Source organism: Camelus ferus, chromosome 3 (genome assembly GCF_009834535.1).
Source record: "Camelus ferus isolate YT-003-E chromosome 3, BCGSAC_Cfer_1.0, whole genome shotgun sequence".
NCBI lineage: Eukaryota > Metazoa > Chordata > Mammalia > Artiodactyla > Camelidae > Camelus > Camelus ferus.
The window spans coordinates 91,147,018-91,166,916 of record NC_045698.1 but is presented as its reverse complement, the minus strand read 5'-3'; the positions used below and the strand labels follow the sequence as shown (position 1 = coordinate 91,166,916).

General features: G+C 37.8%; 1 protein-coding gene across 6 annotated transcripts in view; it reads left to right on the top strand.

Annotated features, from left to right (window-relative positions):
• The first annotated feature begins 3,543 nt into the window (after positions 1-3,543).
• Positions 3,544-19,899, top strand: part of RAPGEF6 (Rap guanine nucleotide exchange factor 6) — a 197,864-nt gene continuing 181,508 nt past the window's right edge. For 4 of the 6 annotated variants that reach the window (XR_001365932.2, XM_006184095.3, XM_032476650.1 and 1 more), the window contains exon 1: positions 3,780-3,848. Coding sequence is in view for 5 of the 6 variants with exons in the window: in XM_006184095.3 (XP_006184157.2) it covers positions 3,780-3,848 (69 nt within the window). In the remaining variant the exon portion in view is untranslated. Of the gene's footprint in view, positions 3,849-19,899 lie in introns of all 6 variants that reach the window. The other 2 variants (XM_032476649.1, XM_006184094.3) reach the window with 1 other exon arrangement.

Below are 19,899 nucleotides of genomic sequence, written 5' to 3'. Positions count from 1 at the left end.
TGTGCAAAGTAAGATTACTGATAAAGGCAGTGTTACCTAAATTGTCTCAAGGGGAATAACGTTGAAGTGTTATGTAAATTTATGGAAGATATTGCTATTTCCTGAAGAAACTTTGCCACTTTTACATCACACGTTTGGTCCAGCACTCACAAGTTAATATCCTTTGCTATGTTACAGGGGCTGGAATTAAGATGGGTCTGACTTGTCCAGAACTTGAATTAGTTTAGTTTTCAAATCTGGTCACATATTAGAAACACCTAGGTAGCTTTTGTAAAGTGTTAATTTCTAGACTTCACCCTCAAAGATTCTCATTCAGTGATAGAAGCTGACCTGGATTTGGCCCAATAAGTGCTCTTACTTTTCTACTAATAGTGACTCAGTCTCCCAGCATACCCCAAATCTCAATTCTCTACCCCATTTCAGGTGCTATTTAAACCACTCCCATCTTTTTGTTGATTTGCTGCTGTTCTACAAAGATGGCCACATGATCATGTATGCCTAACGAGCATTCAGTTTTACATAATACAACAGTTGCCTAACCAGACATCTTTCTTTGCAATTGGAGAGCAATCAAGTGCCTTTCAAACAACAAAATCTCCTGTTAATCACTTAGTCCTTAGATAGTTCCATTTGTTCATTCAGCAAATACAAATTGAGCACCTCTTATGTGCTAGGCACGGATCTGGGTGTTTGGGACACAGTAGTAAATAACACAGACTTTCTCATGGGGTTGACATATTTCCTGCTGTCTGGTTGTGGTGACTATGACAAAAATTAAGGTAGGGTAAGGAATTAAGCCACTTTTATGTTTTAAGACTTAACAATGTTTTTATTTTCCTAGGATTTAATTACTCTCATTCAGAACCGTTATATTTTCCTTTCAGATTCAAGTTGATGCTGGTGAGTCCTATCCCGGAGGTTGGCTTTTCTCTGAAAATAGTTCCTAGAGCTTTCAGTGTTTTCATTTTTTTCAACTTACCAGAGCATAATAAGGGATTTTAAAGGACAAGATAGATTTTGAAAATATGCATAAACTTAGACATGTATAGTTACAGTAGATATTAATATACTGTTTTTTACTGTTGCTATCTTATGATAAAGCCCATATTAGTAAGTTATTTTTGTATACTTAATTCATTTTTCCTTGTTAAGTATTATATAAAATGAATAAATATACATGAACATAACCATCACTTAGGTCAAGAAGTAAATCATTTTCAGCAACTCAGAAGCCCCCATCTCCATGTGCCATATCCTGATCATAATCCTCTCCCTTCTCATTTTTGTAACAACCTGACTTTTGTGAACATTTCCTTGTTTTCTTTTTATAGTTTTACTTCTGTGTATGCATTCCTAAGTGGTATACTTTAACTTTACTTGTTTGAGTTTTGTGTAATTATGCTCCATATTTTCTGTTTTGCTTTTTTTTCTGTCAGCATTATGTTGGAGATTCATTCATGTATTATGTAGCTGGTATTCCACTGAAGGAACATTCAACAATTTGCCCATTCTATAATTGATGGACATTTGGGTTATTTCCAGTTTTTTGCTAATATGAAGAATGACCATTTTTGGTTCATCTTTTCTAGTGTACCTGGGTATTCTTTAGGACATATATCAAAGGGTGGGCTTGCTATGAAAGGGTATGTTAAGTTTCAGCTTTACTAGATAACTTTTCCCCCCAAGCGTTCCCACTTAAATGGCAGTTTCTGAGAGTTCTGTTCTTCCATGACTTCATGAATACTTTAATGTGTTTCTGAATAGTTCTAATTTTTTTTTAAAGGTATTAATTCTTCAAACTTGAATTTCTGCTTTAGAGAAATCACTTTCTAGAGGTAAAATAATAGAAATATCAGAGTGCTTGGATTGTGCAGGCAGCATCCTAAATGCTTCACATAAATTATCTCATGTAATCTTAAGAGAATCACAAAGCAATAGGTCTTCCCATTTTACAGATAAGGAAACTGAAGTTCAAAGATATTAAATAACTTAAAGTCATTTTACTGGAAATGGTCTGTTAAAGACAAAAATACAGATGTTTGCCCCTAAAGCCCAATTTTATGGTCATCGTGCTTTAATTCCTTTACGCTTTTTTCAAAATATTCATGTGACTCTGGAAATATCCTTGAAAAATGGAAGCGATAACGTTTGTAATCTTACACAGACCTTTGGGAGGAAATGTTTATAAACACATAAAATGAAGAAAATGGGTCATTACAATTCCCTGTGATCTATCGACAGACATTTTTTCCAGAGTGGATGGGTTGTAACTTCCCTGGTAAGATTTTTGTTCTATACTCAAAAAGGAAAAGTGCTAGTATTATGTTGTAAACTTCAAGTATGGGCAAGCTGAATGACCAACGGAAAAATAAACCCTTATTAAGGCCTTATTAACATCAGCGATCATTACCAGGTCCCAGAAACAGTGAATGTTGCAGCCTGAACTCTCCTTTCCCTTTTGTTACTCTGAAATATAATTTTCTTACCATGTCATTAAAAAATTAATGTGAAGTGTCATAATTGTAAATAACCGAGTTATTTAGTGAACCAATTGCTGTGAGAAATACTAAGCTGTATCTAGATGTAAGCTGAGGGATCTTAAAATAGAGTGGAAAAGGACGTGCCTATGTGGCTCCAAAGTAAGGAACTGGGGGACTGGTGCGGCCCATCCGTAAGCTAATGAGATGGGAGTGAAAAGAGCTGTTTTAGGACAATGGATTCTGGAATTCTGTCAGTTAGCTCAAGTCTTCTGTTTTTCTTAACAAGGAAGGGGCCAGTAAATAAATGCAAATTTGCCTTTTTCGGTCGGCTGGGAAACAGACTAGTATGTAAAATGCAGTGAGAAAGCGGTCACTCCTGAGTCCAGGCAACCCGAAGGCCCGGTGCCTGGAAAGGGGTTGGGCGGAGGGAGAGCTGCCCTGGGCACTGGTTCTGTGATCGCAGTCCACACTGACTTGGCGAAAGAGCGGTAAACGCGCTTTCTACAGGAAAGGCGGCTGCCCACCCCGTTCAAGGCCGCGAAGCTGCGATTCTTCAGCCCTGATGTCCAGACGTCCGTCTTGGACAGAGCAGGTACTTCTTAGGAGGCCTCTTCCACAATAGATTCATTTTATTAGAAGACACGCAGGGAAGAGAGTGTATGAACTTCCTTGTTTGCCGAATGGCAGCTTCGATTTCCGTAAGTTCTCCAAAGGAGCGGTGTCGGACTTGCAGAGATGGAGCCCGGGCCCGGGCGTGGGCACGCCCGGAGCTTCTGGATTTTAGCACAAACAGAACTCTCCACCGACAACGCCTTCCTCACCGTTCAGCACCTAACAAGCTATTTTTGCTCAGTACTTCACGGCGAGTTTCCGGCCCCTCGAGCCGGAAGCTGAAGCTGCGGAAACCGTAAATCCGAGGCGGATCCCGTGCCAGGTGATGTCTCGCGACGTGTTTTTAAATCTCACGAAGAAGGGCTGGAAGAGGCTTAACAGCACCGCCCCAGGTTTTACGTCATCGCGGAGACACGCCCTTAGGCGCTCGTTTGCGTGCTCGCGCGTGCTGCGCATGCGCACTCTCACTCCCCCGCCCCCGCGCGGGCTTTCCTCTGGCCAGTCGCGCGTGGGTTGAGGCCCCCGGCGGGCGTTGCGAAGGTTTGTTTGCCAGAGAGCGGTCCCCGCCGCACTTCGGAGTTCCCTTCTTCAGTGAGGGGAGGAGAGGGTGCAGACATACTAGGTGAATGGGCTGTCGCGTGGGCTGCTAAGGCCAGGCTGGAGAGCGCGGCGGCCGGGGCCGCCACCATGAACTCACCGGTGGACCCCGGCGCTAGGCAGGCGCTGAAGAAGAAGCCGCCCGAACGGACGCCAGAGGTAAGGCCGTCCGACCCCGGCACGCTTCCCGCCGTTCAACAGACAGCGTCCCTCTGTCCGTCCGTAACTTTCGGCGATAGTCCCCTTGCCAGAGCTTCGCACCTGCTGCCTGGGTGTCTATTTTCTACGTCCCCGACCCTGACCTGGGCCCTTCTCGCGGGCGGGGTGACGACTGCCGTTCCTGCTAGCGATGCCGCCTTCCCCACACACCCGTCCTTGCTAGTGACTAGGAAGTGTTTTCTACACGAAAGCACCATTACTAAATCGTATTTCCTCAGGGTAAAATATGGGTCTCGGAGTGAAATTGCTCGTAGGTAGGTAGGCTGTGAAAAACGAGGTGGAAATTTAAGTGAACTGTTAACAGCCATGTTATTAAGAAATAACTTCTCTTTAAAGTTCCTTGAAATACTGTTCAGTTACCTAAAGAACGATAAAAATTTTCAAGGTCAGTTTAAAACTGTATCCAGTCAGTTGATGAATTCTAGTAGAGAATTATGCGTATTTGAAGATAAGTTCTGGAGGTAGTTTTTCAGATTATGTCATTGGGAAATTTTACAGTATTTTGTGCTTGGATCCAAAACTTGCTGCATTGGGTTAGCAGTAATGGCATCAGCTTAAAGGATTTGACTTGACCTGAAGGCTGTTTTTCAGGCACATAACTAAAACCTGGTAACTTTGTATGCCCCTATAGAGTGTTTAGATTTGGGGTAACTATATATTTGGACAAGTTTCCATAATAAGTGATATGTTTCCTAAACCAAAAAGCAGAAACTTAACAACAATCTGAATGGATTGTTGGACTTGTATGTAATTGCAGTAAATGAAAGGAAATGTTTTGCTTAGTTCTTCCTGACTCACTTTTGAGTTTTTCAGATTTACAGTGGTTTGCATAGCAGGTCTCAGAAGTCTAGGCGGACCTTTTATGACATGGCATTATTCAAGCTACAATTGTAGCTGATGGGTCAAACTTTATTATTGGAGATCCTGGTCTTTGCATAGTAACAAATCAAATTCTTTCACTTTCAACAGTCCCCATTTTGAGACCTGCATTTATAATCTTATGTGTCTTCATTTCCCTGTAATTGTTAAAGTCATTGTGAGCTCATTGAAGGCATTCACTTTGAACAGGTGAATCTGCTGTAGTATTTATGTCATTAGAAAATAGAGGAGGAAGGTATAGCCCAGTAATAGAGTGCATGCCTAGCATGTACAAGGTTCTGGGTTCAATTCCCAGCACCTGCAATCAATGAATACCTATTTACCTCCCCCCAAAAAATTTTAAAAAGAAAGTAAATATCATACAATGCTTTTAATGTAGGTTTTACTTTTAAATGTTGCTTATGATAAAATTACATTTCTATAGGAAAATATTACTGCTCTTTAATAGCAGATTTACCTAGTTTGAAATTGTCTATCATTGAGCCTTAGAAAGTTTTCTGAACGGTTCACAAGGTTATGTTGGCCAGTGTGTGCTGTGTTAAGTACTTTATCTTGTTTTACTGGAACAACAGCATTGCTTAAGGAAATGCTAAACAGCTGCCCACAACAGGCTAGAGCTGTGACAGGTAGCAGCATAACCTGTCACCTACTTGATTCATTGGCAGTACTTTTGAATGAGTGTAGAATTTGTTTGGGGTACAGAAGTATGAATAAAGAAGTGGTAACTTGAATCCTAGTGATAATTTATTTGTGATAAATATTTTGATGAAATTCTCACAGGGTCATTTCTGTTTTCAGAAGATCCTTTTTCTTTTAGTTGCCTCTTAAGGGTCTCTTATAAGTAAATGCGTTCAACAATTATTTATTGAAAGGTTACCAGTTCAAGGGACTATTTTGTGCACTAGGATGTATCAGTGAACAAAATAGGCCTGCACTAATGGTGTTTACATTCTAGTAGAATGGGGAGGCTGGAAGGCAAGTAAATATAATAAACAAGTATATACTTGTATAATTATGTTAGCTGATAATTGCTAATAAGAGAAAAGAGCAGGATAAAGGAATTGGAAGCAAGGGGCAAAGGCTGGGTACAGTTTAAAATAAAGAGAGTTGGTGTTGTGTTGGTTGAGATGAATTTTGATGAAAATCTTGATTCTTGTGATAGAATCAGCCGAGAGATATATAAGGAAAGAGCTTTCCAAGTAGAACAGTCATTGCAAAGGTCCTAAGATAAGAGCATGCCTGGTGCATTCAGGAAACAGCAAGGAGCTCTGAGTGACTGGAGAAGAATAGTAAGTCAGATGAAGTCAGAGAGACGATAGTGGTGATATAGGATGGAGCATATCATGCAGGATTTTGTAAATCATGAATTCTTTGACTTTTATTTTGAGTGAAAGAGAGTTTTGTTTTCTGCCAAAATGCTTTAAAGCAGAGGTGTCATATCCTACTTGTAAAAGAGTCTCCTGATTGCTTGCTGAGTTGAGAATAGCGTAGGAGCAAGAATAGAAATGGGACCATCAATTAGAGGCAGTCACATTAAAGCAGGAAAGAGATGTTCATAACTCAGACTAAAGTGATAGTAATGCAGATGGCAAGAAGTGGTCAATTATGGAAATATTTTGAAGGTTTAGCCAACAGGATTTGCTTAATGGATTAGATTTATGTTTTGAAGGAAAGAAGAATTGAGCATAATTTCAAAGTTTTTGTCCTGAGCAACTGGAGTGTTGGAGTTACCATCAAAGAGAGTTCGAGCTGCCACCAAAGAGAGAGAGAGAGAGAAAGCTGCAGGAGGAGAGGAGTGGATCAGAAATTCAGTTTTGAACATGTCACATTTGAAATGTCTATTAGAAATATTGAGTAAGGAGTTGCAAATACCTTTTATCATTATTTCTAGAGAGAAGTTTGGGCTGGAGATAGAAATTTTATAGTCATTACCTTACAGATAATGTTTAAAGTCATGAGACTAGATAAAATTACCAAAATAGTAAGTGTACATGGGAATAGAAGAAGACCAAAGACAATGCCCTTGGGCACTTAGATCACTATAAGGTCAGGGGAGAAGAGCAGAAACCAGCAAAGGAGAACGAGTGGGAGTAAAGAGTTCAGTGGAAGAAAAACCAAGATAGAGTGGCGGTGTCCTGGAAGCTAAGTCAGTAAAGTGTATAATAGAAGGGGATAACATTCATTTACTCATCTTATTTTCCCTTGAATACCTGCTAGAGTACAAAGCATTGTGAAAAAATATACAAATAGATAAGAATCACTGTCTTATAATCTTGTAATCAGATGTTTGTATCATACAATTAATGAATAAAGAAGTCTTCTGTTTGTTTCTTGGACAAAATTAATGGTTTCTTTATTTTGAACCATCTGTTGTCCTTACATGAAACTATCAACTCAAGCATTATCCAAGGGAGCCAGACACTGAGAATGGAAAGTTTTGTAAAGTATGCCATTTAGAACTGTGTTCTAACACAATTTTTACTTTTCTGGCCATTTCTCCTACTTTGTAGATTCAGCTTCCACAGCTCATTGTCTTTCTTGAACTAGTTCTCTAATTTCCTTTTCCACTTCACAGAGTTTTTTTTTTCCTTGGAAAATTTTAGACTTAAGTACTCTTTGGGAAGCTGAGTGCTCTAAAGCAACCGAAGCCATTAAGGTACTCATTTTGAGTCGTTATACCAAAATTAGAGATGCCACAGTCAAAATTGAGACCTTGAATTTGGCTTTTTCTCAACTCAGTCCCTATTCAATGCCATCCTTTCTCTATAGTCTTTCTTTTTTACCTCAGAGTGAGCACCTTATTTTTCTTATATTTCCCTCTCTAAAGGCTTAATGCCATGCTTTGCACATATTAAATCAGTAAATATGTTAAACACAACAAAATTTAGAATTAATTTGTAAAGTCCTCATATTAAAAAGATAATACTTTGTATTCATTAGAACTGCTGATTCTATCCATTTTGGGTGGTCTCATTCAGCAGATTGGCTTCAGTTAATTTTTATAGGCTGATGCCTAGGACCATCTTACTCTGTTTCATGTGCTTCAGATCCATGTATCTAAGCCCTAAATTATCCTCCAGGTTCTTCAATCACTAGTCCTAAATTGAAGCCATCGTCATTCCTCTTCATTATTCTGCTGCTGACTGCCCCAGTTGCTCAGTCCAGAAATTCCCCCTGCTTTCTTCCTTTCTGTATCTAACTGTCCACTGAACCTTGTTAGATTTTTCATGTTGAATCACTCTCTACTTCTTCCTCTCTAGCTCTGTTACCCTGGTTCAGACTTAAATCATTTTGCCCCTGAGTTTTTCACTTCAGTCATTTTATTGTCATATTGTGCTGGAGTGATCTTTCAAATACTCAGATCTGGTCATGTACTATTCCTGCTCAGAATTTAATTATTTCCCACTGCCTAGATAGGTTAACAATATATGTTATCACCCAAGTCATTTTCAAGAGTAAGAAGTGCTGTTAATATTTATGCTAGGATAACAAGTTAAAGAAGGACTGTATCAAGCAAACTGAGCTGTGTGGTTACCTCACCCAGATGATAATGTTAATTTATCCATTTATTTAACAGATGGTATGTGACACACAATACTAAAAGCTGAGGTTGTAGAGAGAATTTGAACATGGTCCCTATTTTTCAGTGACTTAAAATATTAGTAAAATGTTAAGGTAATTAGTGAAAAAGGTATGGATAGGGCACCTTGGGACTGTAAGTGGAGAAAGGAAAAGCTTCTTGGGGAAACATTAAGTAAAATCTTAAATATTGTGAATAGCTGTCTGGATGTTATCCAGAAGGGAGGTCATTCCAGGCAGAGAGCAACAGGAACAGAGGCACTAATGGTGACAAGCCAGGTACATTCGTAGAACAAGAAGCCAATCTGTAAGTCTAGAACATACATTCTCAGTGGGGTGATATCACTGAAGGGACAAAACTTGGGGTTTTTTGGGGGGGGGATAAAAAAACTTAGGTATTACTATGATTTGTGTAGTAATACCTATACAGAACTCACCCCTACCTGATAAAGTCTTATTCCTTAATATTTAATTGGAAGTGGGGTGCGCTTATGAAAAAATGTCTTAAAATACTCTTTGGGAGGGATGTGATAATGAAAAATGGTTGCAAAACACTGGGCTAGTGTATGGGGTATTTGTTATGTGTGTGAGGGTTAGTACATGGTGTTGGATGTTAAATGTTGAAGCTGGATATAATAGCAGGTTTGGATCATTTCAGGGATTTGGACTGGATCTTGTAAATAAAGGAGAACCATTGAAGGGTTTAAAGCCTAGAAATAAGATCAGTTTTACAAAGATTACCCTGTGGGTGTTGTTGAAGATATAGGGTGGTTGGAGGAGGGGGAGGCTGTGGGGAGAGGTGCAGGCCAGCTACACCAGAGGCAGGGTTGTTTATAGTAGGATGAGCAAGTAACATTTTGTCCAAACCAAGATACTTTTCTCTGTGAAAGGTAAGACTATTAATGGTTATATCAGGATAACAGGGAAACTGGGAGATACGGTCCTGGTTATAGGAAACAAATGCAGTGGTCAGAAGTGAGATAAGACAGCAGAATATGTGATAGTGAGAGAGAGAGGAGGTAGAATTGGCCCAACATGGTCACTGATTAGATTGGGAGTGTATACCTTCCACCAGACTTTTTTTTTTTTAACTTTGAAATTGATTGTAATACACATACAATAAAGTCCACATATTCTTAAATGTACAGCCAGCTTAATTTTCACAAATATATTTAGCTGACACCCAAATCGTGATACAGAATATTACCAGCACTCCAGAAACTCTCCCTTTACCCCTCTTAGTCAATACTCTTTCCCAAAGGAAACTCTTATGACATCTTTTACCACAAATTTGTTCTGCTTGCTTTTGAATTTCATTTGAGTGGAATCAAACAGTGTGTATTCTCTCCAGCAACCAAGAGTACTATGAAACTATCTTGGTTCTTTGCATTTTACCTTTGGATTGGACTTTGAAACTCCTCTCTTGGGTTTCCTTGATCTTCATTCATATCCTTTATACCATGACTCACCCTTTTGGATTGGCCACTTCATTCTTTTGAAGCCTACTCTTGGTGTAACTGACTCTCAGCTGCAGATGATGCACTTCAGGCCAAGATAACACTCTATCCTTAATGTTCCTCTCAAGCTTTTGCGGTAGTGCTGGGGCAAGTCTGCAGAACTTCTCTGTCTTTTGCTTTTTGGGGACAGACTTGGATTGGGAATAAGAGCGAGGCAGAAGTTTAGGTAATTTCTAAATTTCTCATTTGGGTAACTGTAAGAGTACATTATTAAAGAGCAGGATTAGGGTAGGAGGATAATTCGGTTTCAGTAAGGGTATGAGACTCCCTACAGGGGATACAGAGATGTTCAGTAAGCATTTGGAGCTTCATATCAAGCCAGGTTATGAATCTGGGTTGGTCTGAGAGTATATATAGCATATGGGCCCTAGGTGAAGTCATGGGATTGGTAGGAATGCTAATGGTGAAAAAACCATGGAATACAAAGGCAGACCCTTTGGGTGCTCTGATACCAAAAGGGTCGGGGAAGGAAAAGAAAACTGCCAAAGAGAATGAAAATAAATTGTTTATAGAGGGAGGAAGAGAACAGAAGAGTGCTATTAAAGGAGGACATTTTGGAAAGAAATCCCTAATCATTAATGTCAGATACTGGAGAGTTCGGGAAAAGTGAGGATTGATAAATTCTTGGGTTGCTTCCATCAGAATGATTTCAGTGAATTGAGGAAAGAGTCTGATTGCATAGATTAAAGAGAGTAACTAGACCCAAGAAAGTGAAGGCAGCAAGTATACTGTTTCTGAGTTTGGCTCTGATGGGAAGTGGAAAGATGTAAAGTCCTCCATGATGTTCTGCGTAGCATTCTAACCTTACCACCCCTCACCCCCAAACACAAGCATTTTAACTACTTATAAATATCTTAACACAGTACTTTTCAACCTAGGCTGTATATGTTTCTCAACCTAGGAAATTTTTTTGATGCCCAGGCCCACCTTTCATTTCTTGAGTTAGAACCTTCTGGAATGGAGTGTTAAGCATTGATATTTATAGAAAATTCCCTGAGTAATCCTGATTTATAGTCGGAGATTAGAAGCATTGTCCATTGTGCTATATTTTCCTGTCTCTGTGTTTTATACAGGATGGAAAAGTGTGGAGCAGTGTTTACTGCCCTGAAATTTTGCATTTGGACAAGCCTACTTCATATCTCGGCTCCAGCACTGAGAATTTGAATGACCCTAGGAAAGTCACCTAACTTCTCTAAGATTGAATATCTTGGGGAACTGTTACGTGGACTAAATGACATAATATATGTGAAGTATTAAGCGAAGTGACAGTTACAATGAGTACTCAATGAATGATGGCCACACTTATTGGCTTGCTGTTTCTTTTGACTGGAACACCACTAGGCAAATTCAGACTCCTCACTGAAGTCTCATTTCCCCCTCCTTCTCTGTGTTCCCAGGATACTTTGCATCTTCCTCCACCTTAGCTATTACTGTACTGTGTTATGATTACTTGCATGTTTGTCTCTCTGGCTGGACTGTAAGCTCCTTGAGGACAGTGACTGTATTCTTATCTCCCAGTTCCCATCATGCAATTCTTGGTACTTAGTAGGTATCCAAATACGTGTAGGGTAAATGACTTTAAAAAGAAAAGGAGTGTGAAAAATACTGTTCGTCTTTCTAGTAATGATTTTTATTGATCTAATATTTGAAGTGCTGGGATAAAGAGACTGATGAAGTTTGACACAATGGCAAAGTTAGCTATTAATATTCTTATTAAAATATGGATAATATACAGTTACTATAAAGAAACTGTTTTACCTGACACTTCTTCAGAGATGATTCAAATAGAGGAACTTCAGCCATACCTTGAAACAGGAACTTCTTTTTTTATATGGGTTTGAAACACACTTGCAGTTTTAACTGCAGTGCCAGTACTAACTTTTCATGTGTTTTTATCAGGATGGGTTAAAACTTTTGCTAGGCAGATACTTCATGCTCAGCCAGATGTTAATGTAATTTCCCATTTACAATCCAAGAAACGTTTTTTTGTAAAAAAAAAAAAAAAAAAAAAAACTAGCCTATTTTTTGTTACTAAAGTTAAAGAGGGAGCTAGGACTGAAAATAAAATTCAGAATTTTTAAATTATTAATTTATTTCAGAATATAGGATAATAGTCTTTAAATGTACACTTGTAGAGGTTTTTTTCTGAATTGGTAAAAGAGCACCATTGTAGTTGGAATCATTTTTGAGTGAGTCACTGTATGCATCCCTGAGGGTGGCAGAACAAAGGTTCTGTTGTGCTTTTCTACAGCAGATGCACATTCAGAGGGTTCCTTGGAAAGTAAAAGAACTTATTTATGCTTCTCGGGCCCTCTGACCTTCATTTGTAAACCCAACTGGATAGAAAGGAATACCAGATCTGGATGGGACCTTTATTAGACAACTTCTCTTCTAGGCACCTCATTTTACATGTACTGAAGATTCCTAACTTGTGAAAAAACTGTGGCCATTCACCGTAAGATTTTGTTTCTGAGAGATGAGGAGCATTCCTGAGGGAGAATTCTGCAAAGAGAAGGAGCAGCCAGGCACGATGAACTAGACAAAGTCATATTCTTAGAAAGGAATATGTGATTGTGAGCTCTATAATATTGTGGTTATTGTTTAACTTTACCTTGAACCAGCCTGTGTAAATTGAGACCTGGCTATAAATAAAAACTGAATGAGCCACTTTATTAAGAACTTGAGGTTATGGAGGCATAAGCAGTCCCTATTTGATGTTCTCCACTACTCAACATTCTCTACTACTTTGCCATAAACTGAAACTTTGGCAGCTGTAGTGCTTCAGATTTTGACATATGGCAGAAACAGTGGGGTTCATTGGACAGGACATTTAACATAGTAGAAGTAACAGCACTGCCTAGCATGTGTTGGTGAAAATGCACATGCACACACACATGCACACACACACACCATTCCCGAAAATACACACACACATACACACACACACCCCATTCCCCAAAATACTTTTATCTGGTGGGGTCAAGAGCTAGTGAAATGGGTTGCATACCGATAAAGGAACTGAGCTCCACAGAGGTAAACTATCTTGCTCAAGGTCATATGATTCATCAATGACTTCCTCAATCCTATAGCACCCCACTGCTTTCTGTTTATCAGGGCAGTCAACTTTAGGTTCTATCTTAAGCTTTGAACTTTTGTTTCTTTACTGACATGTATATAGAAGCCTAATATTTTCCTAAATAAATGCCTCTTGTTTAATCTTGCTTGTACTAGATGAAGTGCTTTGAAGTGCCTGAGTCAATTTAATGGAAGTTTATAATTCTCAAGTTTTATGTAGAATGAGAAAAGGTCTGCTTGACATGTGATTTCTTATACCATTTTGTTTTGTAACTGTTATTTTCAGAGGATGGTAGCCTATTTTAGTTTGGTTTCCTTAAAGTATTTAACTAATATAAAAAGGCTTCATCACAGTAGATTTTTTAGAAAAGAGTTTTTATAACTGTCACAAGTGCCAGCTGAAGTTTAGATTTTTTATGAGCCCCTTAAATGACTGAGACAGAGTTGAAAGTATACTTTTTCTGTGGAAGACTGCCTAATGTGTATTTACGTGGTAAACATTTTTAAAGCACTGTTTTTAAGTGCCAGGAATAAAAGATTAAAGTTCTTTCATTAGGGGAGCAAATAGGCAAGTACACAGAGAATTAAAATGCAGCCTGGTGTAGTACTGTGGTAATTGGAAATACCAGGTCCTCGGAAGTTTGTATAAGATCTGTTGGGAATGAGGAGTAAAGGGTAGGAAGGTGTCATTCACATTGTTTTAGAAAAGGGAACCCTGACTTGAGTATAGATTAGGACATGTACAAGTTAGGTGAAGAAGGGACTATATGTATTTGCTGAAAAGGGAACAGCATTAGCCAAGGCCACAAGATGAGCTAGGCATGAACATGCAAGATGTCTGAGTAGCTGGAACACTGGGACAAGAGTAAATAGTACAATAGATGAGGCTGGAGGCATGGTCAGGATCTAGAACATAAAGGACTTTGTTCTCCTTGTTAAGGAGTTTGCATTTTCTTTTTAGAAAGACCTTTCTGGCAGCACTCTGAAGAATGGATTACACAGGGTCCAGCCTAGAGGCAAGAAGGCCATTTTCTGTTACACAGTGAGAAATAATGAATCCCTAAATTACTTCAGTTAAGAGGATGAACAGAGATGTTTAGAAAGTAGAATTGACAGATTTCTTGCTAGAGCTGTTGAAAGTGAGTACTATTTACCTAAATCAGGGAACCTAGGAGTAAGACACAGCTAGGGGTAGAGATAATCAGTTTAGCTTTGAATATGTTGCACTTGAGATGCTGATGGGTCACTCAGGTGAAAGTGTAGGTTGTTTATTTCTTCTACATTTACTAGCTGGTATTCGGTATAGAAGAACTTTCCCCTTTCCTCTCTTTTCTTTCTCTAAAAAAAAATCAATGTGGATTCAAAGATTATTTTTGTATTTTTTAATATTGTCATTATTCTTTTTGATTATTAGATTGCCCCAAATTTAGCCAGTGGGATGTCTTTCAAAGTCAGCTCCTGTGTTCTCTTGGCATGACCTCATTAGTCTTTACAAATACTTTGTGGTTCAAGAAGATGTTCCAGGCTTATACTTTCCTTGCCCTAGTACTGAAGTCAGCCATTTATCTATAGAACTCTGGTTCCTTTTAGTGGAAAGTGGTATTTAGAATTCACAATCTGGGCTCTTGGCTCTGGGTGTGGTAACTGTTATATAGCTCTTTACTGCCATTTTGTAGAATAGATTTACAAGGATGAGGAAACCAATGGAATGGAATTCTATCTTTAATGTATGGGCTTTTAACTTGGAGATATTGTTGAAAATCTTTAAAATAGCTTTAATAGTCTGCTGAATATAACTTAACTCTTGTTTTGTAACTTTACAATACAAACATATAAAACATAATACTAACATTTATTAACTTTTACCAAGTGATAGTGTCTGTGCTGCACACTTAATAGGCATTATTTTATTTTATGTTCAAAAGGAAGTAATTTATCATTCCTTTTGTACAAAAAGTAAAAATTAAGGAAAATTCTTAAAAATTAATAAAAAATTTTAAAAATTAATAAAAATTAAGGAAAAATTAGTAACTGATAAAGGCAGACTTTGAGCCATGGCTGTCTCCAGTGTGCAAGTTTTTAACCACATTGTTAGGCTAAAGGCAACCCAACAATGATTTGGAGAAGATTCTTTATCATAAATTTTCATCATAGAACCACAAGTGCAGAATATGTGTATCTTGGAATTGAATCTGTACTGACTTGAGAGATTTTTTATTGTTAAAATTCCTAGGACAATAAGTAAAATACCATGATTTATGAGTGTTTCAGATAATTGATGTTGTATTGAAAGTTGAACATGATAACTTAAGCATATCATAGATAAAAATTTCACTAGTTTCAGACTTTGAGAACCAGAACAATTCAGAATTGCTCCAAGCATCCCAATTTGAGTTTTCCAAGTTTTGGTTGTGTTTCTCAGCATGTGTAGAACAGCAGTCTGCAGAATTGAGAGGTGAAGTTGCTTTGAGCAGCACACTACTGGGTACAACATTGAGGAAGAGAATAGAAATCCCAATTTGCTTGATTAGATGTGTGTACTTAACATAATCATTAATTCCTCATACATACAGAGCTGCAAATATTAATTTAATATTTCATTTAACAGTGAAATTGAAAAGCCGTAGAATATACCTAAAATGAGTGCAGTAGGTATGGATTGTTTGAAGGACAATTTGTAGGTGTTCTCACCCACCTCTGCTTGCCCACTTTCACTTATGTTGACTGGCTGAGAGGGTATAGATGATCAATTTTAGGAAATACTGAATCATCACCACTTCCTCACTTTTTTTTTTTTTTTTTTTTTTTGCTGAAGTGGAACTTATTATTTTATTCCCTAATCCTGATTTGGTGTGTGTTCTTCTAATACCCCTGGATAATTTTGGCAGTATTTTATTGCAGTTACAGTAAGTGGTTGGCTGATTTAGGTGTTACTGATCTGGAATGTCATGACTTCTAGTTTTTCCATCGTCCTCGTGACTTCCCTCTTTCACGCTGAATAGAGAAGCTTTCAGGTGCACACTGTAAATAATTAACATTGCTTTGAATATAGCATTTAAATTTTTTACTACTGAGAAATATCTTTAAGACTTCCAACCTGTGTGTGTCAGGCTTGTTTGTTTGAGCACTGTATAATGGCTTTTACCTATCTTGGACATATCAAGAGCCTACTAGACAGTATGGTACCTTAAGCATGTCTCAGAGATAGTTTGTATAGAAACTGCAAGAAACTCCTTTCTGAGACCATCATTACACAGTCAACAACTATTTGCTGTTGTTGTAAGCCAAATGCCATAACCACCCACATCATATAAGAGATTTAATCAGTTTGCTACTACAATCATACTTTGTTGTGGGAGATTATTTTCTGTCCTTTCATAAATGCTGGGCATCTTGTGACTGTCAAACAAGGTGTACTGGAAGGAACAGGATTTACTAGATGTCGCAGTGCTTGTGTTCTTCCTCATTAATAAGTTATCAGCCAAATAACCCAGCCTGGCATAGATCCTGCCTATAAACCACTTGTTCTAAACTTCAGTATGCATCAAAATCACCTGTAAGACTTGCTAAACAGCAGAAGGCCATGCCCTACTCCCAGAGATTCTGATTTACTAGGTCTGGGATGGAGTGTGAGTATTTGCATTTTTACCAAGTTCCCAAGTGATGCTGATGCTGCTAGTATCAGGGCCTCTCAAAAGTTGTTACTTACAGCAGGAGAACCCAATTCTGGCCAATTTAAAGAAAAGGAATTTATTATAAGGATAGTAGGTAGCTACAGAATTGCTGGGAGTGCTGGAGAAGTAGACTTGGGACTAGTAGCAGCCATGATCCATACTTCTTACCACATAATTGGTAAGGATACTACCGCTGCTACCTAGCACTGGACCCAATGGATGGCGCAGCTTGCAGTGATGACCACCTGTTCTGTACAGTGCATATGTTGACATACCCTGCTACTACCACTAGCTGCCAAAGTGGATTCTGTATAGTATCTGCTTGCTATCACTGGATTAAAAATCTGGGACAGATGTATCTGATTGGTAATGCTTGAATCATTTGTTCATGCCCTAGTTTTACGGAAAGTTGGAAAAGTGAAAATCTGGTGTGTTCAGTTTCCATCAAAACTCATTAGTTGAGTTATTCCCCAAAGAGGAGTTCATTCATGGCTTGACTTCTCTGGTAGATATTTTTGACCAAATGCATTAGGAGTTGACAGAATATTGCCTGGGGGCCAAATTAGCTTACTAGGTATTTTGTAAATAAAGTTTTGCTGGAATGTATCCACATTTTTTTTGGTTGTTTTCATGCTACAAAGGCAAAGTGAATTAGTGGTTGTGACAAAAACCGTGTGGCTTAAAAAACCTAGGATATTTATTTTCTGACCCTTATAGAAAAAGCTTGCCGATCCCTGGTAGGACTGATGCTCAGACTTGTATTCAAGTCCCTGTGGTCACCATTTATAGATGCTGTTGGAGAACTACCTGTTTATAAAATGACCACACTGTCCCTTGGAAATAGGATTGAAGACAAATAATGGGACAAATTTTCAGATATTTGAAGAAGGGCTTTTAGAATCTAGAGTTCCTAAACTCTGTCATCCTCTCTTCAGGCAGAAAACTGGTGAGCCACATTCATATTTTAAAACTTAGGAATTACATTCTTACTTAGACTTTGAAAAGTGAATTCCTAATTCTTTGTTAACTATTTGTAGCATCATTAATGATGTACCAAAGATGTCTTCTGACTTGAAGACAGAGTAAATTAGGTGACATAATTCAGTCGAGAATCTTGGAAATTTCTGGGCTCCTTGACTCCAGCCTAGCTTCATTTGGCTTGTCAAGTTATGAAACTTCTAATTCTGTTTGCCATGATATAACCTTTGTTACAGTTTTCAGAACTTGTTTGCCACTAAAACAAGATTGTCTTGATGTCAAAATAACAAGCACATTTCCATAGGATAGGGATTTTGTGAGTATCTGGCCAGGTTATGATGACTCTTAACTCATGGGGTGGGGCTCCAGCAGCTGTGTTTGTAGTATGACCACACCTACTCTAGCCATTGTTTTGGAAGTCCTAGCTCATGTATTAAAACTAGGGAAAAAGAGAAAAAAGTGCATTCATAGATTGGAAAGGAAGAAATAATGCTGTTCTTATTCACAGAAGCTTATGTAACTGTATATGTAGAAAATCTAGAAGAATCTACAAATGAGATTTTTTAAGGTTTATAGTATACACGTTAAACTTATCACAATCAACCTTCAAGTGATATTAAACTATTTCACATATAAGAACCTTACAGTATACTTTCACTTTTACTTTCTGGCCTTTGTTCTATTGTTGTGATGCATTTCACTTGTGCATGTATAGTAAACCTCTTAATATGTTGTTGCTTTTGCTTTAAACAGTTAATTATCTTTTAAATAATTAGAAAAAATGATATTTACCTTTGTAGTTCCCAGTTTTCCTCATTCCTTTGTGTAGATCCAGATTTCCATATGGTATTGTCCTCTGTTATGAGGGACTTTTAACTTTTTTTTTTGAGCACCTCTCTGATGATTAATTGATTTGGCCTTTGTATATATGAAAAATATTTTGCCTTCCTTTTAAAAAGATATTTTGACTGGGAATAGTATTCTAGATTGATAGTTTTTTTTCCCCCCATTTGTGACTTTAAAGATATTTCTACAGTATTATCTGGATTGCTTTGTTTCTGACTAAAAGTGTTTTGTGATTCTGATTATTCTCAGTGTGTAATTTATCTTCTTTCTCTAGCTGCTTTTATAATTTTTTCTATCATTTATAAGCAATTTGATTATTATATACTTTGCTGTTTATTTCATATTTCTTCTGCTTGAGTTTTGTTGAGCTTCATGGATGCATAAGTTTATAGTTTTTAATCAAATATGGAAGATTTTCCTGTATTCTTCAAAAAATCTTTTTTTGTTGTTCATCTTCCCCGCAGTGACTCCAGTTATGCTTTTGTTAGGCTGCCTGAAGTTGTTCCTCAGCTCACTGGTGCTCTCTTCAGATTTGCCTTTTCCCCCTGTGTTTTATTTATTTATTTATTTTAAAAATGAAAGTATAGCTGATTTACAATATTTTGTTAGTTTCAGGGGTACAACATAATGATCCATTATTTTTGTAGTTTATACTCCATTTAAAGTTATTAAAATATATTGGCTGTATTCCCTCTCCTGTATGTTACATCCTTTGTGTCTTTAGTAGTTTGTATCTCAATCCCCTGTCCCTATCTTGCCCCTTCATCCTCCTTCTTCCCACTGGTAACCACTAGTTTGTTCTCTATATCTGTGAGTCTCTCTCTGTTTTGTTATATTAATTTGCTTAGTTTAATTTTTAGTTTCCACATGTAAGTGATACAGTATTTATCTTTCACTGTCTGACTTATTTCACTAGGTATAATACCCTCCAGGTCCGTCCATGTTTTTCCAAATGGCAAAATTTCATTCTTTTTTTTTAAGGCTGAGTAGTATTCCATTGTGTCTATATGTATACACATACATAGATACACATTCCATATCTCCTTTATCCATTAATGTGTTGATGGACACTTAGGTTGCTTCCATATCTTGACTGTTGTTAATAATGCTGCTGTGAACATTGGGTGCATGTATCTCTTCAAATGAATGTTTTCATTTTCTTCAGATGTAGACCTAGGAGTGGTGTTGCTGGATCTTATGGTAGTTCTATTTTTGGTTTTTTGAGGAACCTCCATACTGTTTTCCATAGGGTCTGTGCCAGTTTACATTCCCTTTCCTTATTAGGGCTCCCTTTTCCCCACATTCTTGCCAGCATTTGTTATTTCTGGTCTTTTGGATGATAGCCATTCTGACTATGTGAGAGCAAGAAAATATATAATTGTTGTTTTGATTTGCATTTCTCTGATAATTAGCATTGTTGAGCATCTTTTCATTTGCCTGTTG